General features: G+C 55.7%; 1 protein-coding gene across 1 annotated transcript; it reads left to right on the forward strand.

The window, feature by feature from the left end:
- The first annotated feature begins 557 nt into the window (after nucleotides 1–557).
- Lrfn3 (leucine rich repeat and fibronectin type III domain containing 3) lies at nucleotides 558–8,459 on the forward strand. Its single transcript, XM_045155005.1, has 3 exons — nucleotides 558–1,566; nucleotides 2,798–4,228; nucleotides 7,843–8,459. The coding sequence occupies exons 2-3, from the start codon at nucleotides 2,814–2,816 to the stop codon at nucleotides 8,300–8,302; spliced, it is 1,875 nt and encodes a 624-aa protein (XP_045010940.1). The 5' UTR covers nucleotides 558–1,566; nucleotides 2,798–2,813; the 3' UTR covers nucleotides 8,303–8,459.
- The last annotated feature ends 327 nt before the right edge of the window (nucleotides 8,460–8,786 follow it).

Below are 8,786 nucleotides of genomic sequence, written 5' to 3' on the forward strand. Positions count from 1 at the left end.
AGGGAGGTGGTGCTGACTTAGAATGTCAAGAGACAGGTGTGTGGGAGTCTAGGATGGAGAGCTATATTCAAGGCCATTATGAATGAGAGTCCTGGACGTACAGTCATCCTCGCAGCTGAGCTGCCCCAAACGTTGCATGTTAAGCCTGACCCTCTCCCTGTCTCTCTCTGCCTCAGCGTCTCGGTGTGTATCTAGGGATTCTCGCTCCCAGCAGCACCAGGGCGACTCCACGGAAGGTGGGGCCAGGGGCGCGCCTGTGAGAGGAGGGAGAGAAGGGGGATGGGGTCTGCCTACGCCTTTAAGCGCGGGCGCGCGCGGGGCCTGCGCCTTTAAGAGCGGGCGCGCGCGCGGCCCTGGGTTCCCGGCGAGGAGGCCGCGGGAGTGCCCGGCCCCGGCCAGCCTGCCCGGTCCCCGCCCGGCCCCCGCCCCGGCCCCGGCGGGGGAGGGGTCTCCGCGCACGACCCCTCCCCCCTGCGCCCCCGCCCGCGCTGCGGCGCCCCGGCCCGTCGTCCCTGTCCGTCTGTCTGTCTGTCCATCCGTCTGTCCGCGCCCAGGCCTCGCCCCACCCCGGCCCCGGGGCTGCCCGGCCGCCCCCTACCTACCACCGCGGGCCTTCTCCTCCTCCTCCTCCTCCTCCTCCTCCTCCGGGGCCAGCCCCCTCCGCAGGCCGGGAAGCCGGCCGTGCTGCTGCTGCCGCCCTAAACCCTGAGCATCGTGGAGGAGCTCGCACCCCGAGATCTGATCCAGAGAATCCCGAAACCCAAGCGTGGGACCCTGATCTAAGACCAGCACCCGGCGAGGCGATCCGGCTGTGGAAGCCACAAGACCTGGACCTTGAACCTCTGTATCTGGGGCTGGAATTCTCACATCTGTCCCTGGGACTCCAAGATTTGAAAACTGAATCCTATGATTTTGGAGCATGGACCCTCCCCGCCCCCTCCCCGCCAAGATTTGGTATCTAAGCCCCCAGATTTGGAGCTGAACTGAATTGTGTGGCTAAATGCTTGAAATCTGGGAGTAGGTTTCCAGATCTGTACCCTGAACCTCACTGTTGGGAAACTGAACCCTGGGATTCAGGCCTTCAGTTTCCAAGGTCTGATCCATGGGATTGCAAGGGGCTTGAACCTGACTTTGGGCCTGAAGTCCTTGCTACAGATTTGAACGTTGAGATCTGGAGCCAGAGACCTCCAAATCTTGACTCAGCACCCTAGTATCTGAATATAGGAGCCCAATATTCCAGGACTGGACTTTGGACTCAGACCCTAAACCTCCCCGTTGCCCTGTTTAGCACCTCCAGGACTGGAGTGGGAAGAGCCTAGCTCTAAACAACCCCTGGGGCCTGGGGTTCTAAAACTGGACCCTAGGGACCTAATATATGGTGGTCTGTGCCCCCAGTGTGGATATTCTGTGGCCACAGATTTGACTGAAGACACAGCAGTCCCTCCACAGACGCCTTGGGGACAGAGAAGACATGACCAGACAGCCTCTTCAGAGTCCTGACCTCTAACCTTCCTGCCCCCCCTGGAGCCTGAAGACTCTGCTCCCTTGGGGTGGCTTCCAGCTCAGGTAAGGCCACCAAGAGACATCCATGGTGGGAGGGATGGGGGCTGGGAAGTCAAGCTACAGGTGAAAATAGATGAGGGCCAAGTGCCCTTCGGCACTCATGGGACTTTGCTTGGAAAAAGACACTGCCCCTCCGGTCTGCCTCCAACACTCTCTGGACACATGGCCAGCCCTGTCCCTTTCTGACCTCCTCAGCCCGAGTTGGCTTCCAGGTCTCTGATGCCAGCCCCCTTACAGCTTCTCACCGTCTGTCATCTGAGCATCTCCAGCCACTTCTCTTGTCCACCACCCCTTTCTCTGGTCCCCTTTTTCCACCTCAGTGAGCATTTCTGTTCACCTTTGCTCTGTCTGATCAGCTCTGACACCCCTGTCCCCATTTCCCACCTCCACTACTTCTCTCATTGACCATCTTTGACCTCTTACTGCTGTCCATCTCTCTGATTATCTCCCACTGGCTCTCTTCCCTCTGTCAATCCCTGGCTCTATATCTCCAGCCATGTCTACCATTCTTTTTTCCCCAACCACCCTGCCCATCATTCCCTCCAACTTCCTCTCTTCACCTTCCCTCTCTGTCCATCTCCCACCATCTCTCTTCCCCTTCCCTTTCTCCTACCCCTAACTTTTACCTCCATCTGACCACCTCAGCTGCCTTTCTTCTCTCCAATGACTTCTCCCCACACCCACCATCCTGGCCAGCTATCCCAGTCAGTAACTGATTCTCACATGTTTGTCCTCCTCCCTCTGGTCACCTCCATGGCTTTTGGCTAGGACTGCCCTCTCCTCTCTCTCCCTCTCCCCCTCCCTCTCTCACTGCCATCATCCAGCTCTCCCAACTGACCACCCAACTCTCTTCCCTCACTTTATTTACCTCTCCTCTTGTCCACCTCTCCTTTCTGGTCACGTGTGATCACTTCTGATCATTCCTCCACTTGACCAGCTCCCTTCTACATGGCCACTGTTGCGCATCTCTCCATGACTGTGTCTGAATCCTCTGACATACCCTCTGCCCTTCCTGACCAGCTCTCCTGGTCTCTGCCCATCTCTCGTCTCTCTAATCATTTTCATGAATGCATGCTCCCTCTCTGCCTTCATGACACACCTGAGTCTCTGACCAATTCTGCTGCTCTGAGCCAGCTGGGAACTTCGCTCCTGGTTTCAGACCACCCCAATCCCCTTTAGAGTCCCTGTTCTGGCCCCAGCCAGCCCTAACGAACGCTTCCACTCTTCCCTGCAGGCCAACCCTGCCCGCAATGGCCGTCCTCCCATTACTCCTTTGCCTGCTACCGCTGGCCCCAGCCTCGTCGCCACCCCAGCCAGCCTCATCTAGCCCGTGCCCTCGCCGCTGCCGCTGCCAGACCCAGTCACTGCCCCTAAGTGTGCTGTGTCCAGGGGCAGGCCTCCTGTTTGTGCCCCCCTCCCTGGATCGCCGTGCAGCTGAGCTGCGCCTGGCAGACAACTTCATCGCGGCTGTGCGTCGCCGTGACCTGGCCAACATGACAGGTCTGCTGCATCTGAGCCTGTCGCGCAACACCATCCGCCATGTGGCAGCTGGAGCCTTCGCTGATCTGCGTGCCCTGCGTGCCCTGCACCTAGATGGTAACCGGCTGACCTCGCTGGGCGAGGGTCAGCTGCGTGGCCTGGTCAACTTGCGCCATCTCATCCTGAGCAACAACCAGCTGGCAGCCCTGGCAGCCGGTGCCCTTGACGACTGCGCTGAGACCCTGGAGGACCTCGACCTCTCCTACAACAACCTTGAGCAGCTGCCCTGGGAGGCTTTGGGTCGTCTGGGCAATGTCAACACATTGGGTCTTGACCACAATTTGCTGGCTTCAGTGCCTGCCGGAGCCTTTTCCCGCTTGCACAAACTGGCACGGCTGGACATGACCTCCAACCGTCTGACCACCATTCCGCCTGACCCGCTCTTCTCCCGCCTGCCTCTGCTTGCGCGGCCCAGGGGTTCGCCCGCCTCTGCCCTGGTGCTGGCCTTCGGGGGCAACCCCCTGCATTGCAACTGCGAGCTGGTGTGGCTGCGACGCCTGGCTCGAGAGGATGACCTCGAGGCCTGTGCCTCACCGCCCGCGCTGGGGGGCCGCTACTTCTGGGCTGTGGGTGAGGAGGAGTTTGTGTGTGAGCCGCCAGTGGTGACCCACCGATCACCACCTCTAGCAGTGCCTGCTGGTCGGCCAGCTGCTCTGCGCTGCCGGGCAGTAGGGGACCCAGAGCCCCGAGTTCGTTGGGTGTCACCCCAGGGCCGGCTACTGGGCAACTCGAGCCGCGCTCGTGCCTTCCCTAATGGAACTCTGGAACTGCTGGTCACTGAGCCGGGCGATGGGGGCATCTTCACCTGCATTGCAGCCAATGCGGCCGGTGAGGCCACAGCTGCTGTTGAGCTGACCGTGGGTCCTCCTCCACCCCCGCAGCTAGCCAATAGTACCAGCTGTGACCCCCCGCGGGACGGGGATCCTGATGCCCTCACCCCACCCTCGGCTGCCTCGGCCTCCGCCAAGGTGGCTGACACCGTGGCCCCTACTGACCGTGGGGTCCAGGTGACTGAGCATGGGGCCACAGCTGCTCTCGTCCAGTGGCCAGATCAGCGACCTATCCCAGGCATCCGCATGTACCAGATCCAGTACAACAGCTCAGCCGATGACATCCTCGTCTACAGGTGCAGAGCACTGGGGTAGCTTGGGTAGGGGCTGGGTGGGAAGGAACTGAGGGTCCACAGCCGAGAAATGACGTTGCAGGCTACTGAGAAAACCAGAAAGCAAGGGAGTCAGGCAGCACGGTTAACCAGATAAAGCAGAAAGGGTAAAAACTGCCTGACAGCAGTGTTGAAAAGATCCAACAGGATAAAACCAACTACACAGCGAATGCTAGGCTAAGTCAGGCTGCAGGGCTAACAGTACACAGTATTAAAGATAAAAGAACCAGGCTGCAGTGGTAAAAAGAAATAAGGCAGCGGTACTAAACAGTAACAAACGAAAAGAAAATTAGGCGACAAGAACAAAGGCAGTGAGGCCAGAAGAGTCAGATGTTAGTGGCTCACGTGAGGATGAGGGGGGGGGGCTCAGAGATGCAGCTCTTGCCTAGTGTGCATTGAGTCCTTGGATTCGTTCCCACTACCAAAGAAAAGAGAAAAGTTAATGGGGAGGGGGCTAAAAACAAATTTAATCACTAAAGCCAGGTTTTTCAAAAGATGTCTTAGTATAGCCCTAACCCTACAAGAAACAGAAAAGAGATTGATGGAAGGCAGAGGCAGGAGGGTTACATCAAGTTCGAGGACAACCTGGCCTGCATAGCCAGAGCTACATCATGAGACACTATCGCAACAGACAAATAGAAAAGCGAAGGGAGGGAAGAAGAAAGGAAGAAGAAAAGAGGGCACAGAGATGCATACAAAGTGAAATGAGGCATGCCTACTACAAAAAAAAAAAAAGAGGCCAGAGGTTAAATGGAAAATTGGGGTGAGGAGGTTAAATAGAGGTTCATGCAGTGTGAGCCATATATGTCTGGAGTTCTAATAGGGTGACATCTAAATCTTTGATTTGCTAAATCAAATCAAACATAAGTCCAATGTGGTGGTGCATGTTTGCTGTCTCAGCACTGAGACAGAAGAGTCAAAAGTTCAAGGTGGAGGCTGGAAAGATAGCTCAGTGGTTAAGGAGCTTGACCCGCGCCCCCCCCAAAAAAAGTTCAAGCTGGGCGTGGTGGTGCATGCCTTTAGTCCCAGCACTCGGGAGGCAGAGCTAGGAGGATCACCATGAGTTCAAGGCCACTCTGAGACTACATAGCGAATTCCAGGTAAGCCTGGACTAGCGTGAAACCCTACCTCGAAATTAAAGGCAGTGCATGCCTTTAATTTCAGCACTCAAAAGACAGAAGTAGGAGGAAAGCTGTGAGTTCAAGACCAGCTTTGGACTACAGAGTGAGTTCCAGGTTAGTCTGGGCTAGAGTGAGAACCCTACCTCAAAAAAAAAAAAAAAAAAGGCCAAATAAGTATAAAAGTAGTCTAGCTGCTATATGAACAGAAATACTCAGCTGGCCACTTTTGAGAATTTCCTTCTGTCTTCCGTGGCTCAAACACAAAACCTGAGGTCTACACACCCAAAAGACCAGTCAATGCAACTTTTGCCCCCAAGCCTCACCAACTCCAGGTGTGTATGGGAAGCTATAGATGGCTCTGTTTTTGATGCTAAACTGGGCCAAGAGTGCAGGCCCAGGCCTTGGCTGCAAGAATGGACCCTACCAAGGTGGAGTGTGCACCTTGCAAACCTACTGCCTAGACCCTCTTCCCTCCCCTGGGCTCACTCCTCAAGAGATCACCTTTTCAAGTGTGTGTGTGTGTGTGTGTGTGTGTGTGTGTGTGTTTGGTTTTTCAAGGTAGTGGCTTGCTCTAACCCAGGCTGACCTGTAGTCTCAGGGTGGTCTCAAACTCATGGCGATCCTCCTACTTCTGCTTCCTCAGTGCTGGGATTAAAGGGGTACACCACCACATCCAGCTTTCTTTTCACTTCTGATCCCATTTTGGTTGTTTTTTGTTGTTGTTGTTGTTGTTGTTTGTTTGTTTTTTGAGGTAGGGTTTCACTCTAGCCCAGGCTGACCTGGAATTCACTATGTAGTCTCAGGGTGGCCTTGAACTCACGATGATCCACCTACCTCTGCCTCCCAAGTGCTAGGATTAAAGGCGTGCACCACCATACCCACCTGGTTTTGGTTTTTTGAGACTAGGTTTCATGTAGCCCAAGCTGGCCTTGAGCAACGCTGTGCAGTGAGGATAGCCATGAGCTCCTGATTCTCCTGCTTCCGTGTCCTGGGTGCTGGGATTACAGGCAACCATGCCTGGTTTTTCTGCTTCTTTTTTGAGACAGCACTACCCAGTAGATTGTACCTGGGGCTCACCCTTAAAAAACCAAACCATAAGCCCTAGCCACCTTGCCTGGTGGGAAGTGGCACAAATGCTCTTAGATGGTCACCCTACCACAGGGGACCATGGAGTTCCTTGTACCACTCTTGCTAAAACAGTTTAGGAATAAAATGGATATTAAAATCCAAATCTCCAATATGGTGTGCTGTGGATGGTGGATGAAGGAAAGTGGGTGCTGAGTATGGTGGCTCATGCCTTAATCTCAGCTCTTTGGAAGCTGAGGCAGGAGGATTGAAAGTTTCAAGTCAGCCTGGGCTACATAGCAAGAGTCTGTCTCAAAACATACATGTGCACGTGCACACACACACACACACACACACACACACACACCCCAGGCAACAGAGATAAAAGAAGTAATGGAAATGGAGAGAAATAAGGCAACAGGGAGAAGAAGAAATCAGCAGTGGTGAGTCAAACGACAAGACTTAGTGGGAAGCACTCTACATATGATGATGATGAGGATGATGATGGTGATGATAAGGCCATGGGGCTAGTGGGAATTCATTGGCAGATTAGAGGGAAATCAGGCCATAGGGGTACAGGGAAATTGGGTGGTTGGGTTAGAGAGCGTTCTGGCTCCACGCTAGAGGGAGGTGAGGCAGCTGGACTAGGGAAAGGCCAGTGGGGAACTGAGTAGGATGCTCGCTTGTACTCAAGACTCGGGAGGTAGAGGGAGGAGAACTGGAAGTTCAAGGACAGCCTCCAGTCCATAGAGAACCTGGGGTACATGAGACCCTGTTTCAAACTAAACCAAACAAACAGACTGGCCAGAGAGGGATCAGGACAAAGTCTGGCTGGTGTTGAAATGCCTGTATTCCCTGCATGAAGCTGAGGGGGAGGGTCACATGTTTCAAGCCAGCCAGCCTGGGCTACACAGCAGACCCTCAGGAGGTTAGGCTGTATAAACAGGGTTAGAGCCAAGTGGAACGGTGAACTGGAGGTGTCCATAAGTGGGCAAGAAGGAACTTGGGTGGCAGAATTGGACAGGAAAACTAGACAGAAATCGGGCTGGAGGGAAGTGGTAGGGGTGTAAGAGAAGAATTAGACAGTTGAGAATAGACACATGAAACAGGAGTGGAAAAGCTAGGTGGGGGCCTGCAGAGAAATGGGGCATGGGACCCACCAGCAAGCAGAATGGGGAACGTGGATGGTGAGGGCCAAGCTAGGATGTAATGGGCTAACAGGCTGGACAGGTTACAGTGAGATTTCAGACAAAGGAGATCAGGGCTGGTGAGTGGGCACTCAGTGGGCTGGAGTGGGCTGGAGTGAAATGAGGGAGGCAGGCTCTTGGGCGGTGGGAAGGCTCAGGGTGGGAGATGGGCAACCACAGACCTGACCACCCGCTGCTCCTGTAGGATGATCCCTGCCGACAGCCGTTCCTTCCTGCTGACCGATCTGGTGTCAGGCCGGACCTACGATCTGTGCGTGCTCGCGGTCTATGAGGATAGCGCCACTGGGCTGACGGCCACACGGCCAGTGGGCTGCTCACGCTTCTCCACGGAGCCTGCACTGCGGCCGTGCTCTGCACCCCATGCCCCGTTCCTGGGGGGGACCATGATCATCGCACTTGGAGGCGTCATCGTGGCCTCTGTACTGGTTTTCATCTTCGTGCTGCTTCTGCGCTACAAAGTGCATGGAGGCCAGCCACCTGGCAAGGCCAAGGCCACCGCCCCCGTCAGCAGTGTTTGCTCCCAGACCAATGGCGCCCTGGGCCCCACGCCCACTGCCCCTGAGCCCTCAGCACCCAGGGCCCACACCGTGGTCCAGCTGGACTGTGAGCCTTGGGGGCCCAGCCATGAACCTGCAGGACCCTAGCTGGGCACTCACCTCTACAGCTCCCTCTGGCAGCAGGATCTGGACACCCGGCAGGACCTGGCCTCAGACTCACCAAATTGCTCACGGTTTTTAAAACACTGATGGGGAGGGTGTCAGGGGCACTTGGGGCACAACAAGAAAAGTCCTATTTTTCTAAGCCTGGGCCTAAGCCCTTGCCCTTGTCTCTCTGTCTGTGGAATTGGGGAGGGGTGAGAGATGGTGCAGGAGACACCTCCGGGGAATACTGTCTCAGGACACCTTCCCTGCTCAGCCTGAGGTCTCCGGGTACAGAGGCTGAGGATGGTCATCCCTCCCGAGACCGTAGACCTTGGAGCATACACCTGGGCATGGCCTACACTAGATGACTATAGAGACCCAACAGCCTTGGCCCCTGGGGAGGGGTATGGGCTGAAGTCCAGTGTCTTCAGGCCGCAGACTAGGGGTGGTGATGATGAAGCCTTGGGGATTGTAGAGCCCAGAGGAG

The sequence above is a fragment of the Jaculus jaculus genome, chromosome 7, assembly GCF_020740685.1.
Source record: "Jaculus jaculus isolate mJacJac1 chromosome 7, mJacJac1.mat.Y.cur, whole genome shotgun sequence".
NCBI classification, from domain to species: Eukaryota; Metazoa; Chordata; class Mammalia; order Rodentia; family Dipodidae; genus Jaculus; species Jaculus jaculus.

Excerpts from the sequence above, each read along its gene's own strand:
- Lrfn3 (XM_045155005.1), top strand. The coding sequence starts at position 2,814 with ATGGCCGTCCTCCCATTACTCCTTTGCCTGCTACCGCTGGCCCCAGCC. Across the intron at positions 4,229-7,842 it reads GATGACATCCTCGTCTACAG|GATGATCCCTGCCGACAGCC; the intron begins GTGCAGAGCACT and ends CTGCTCCTGTAG.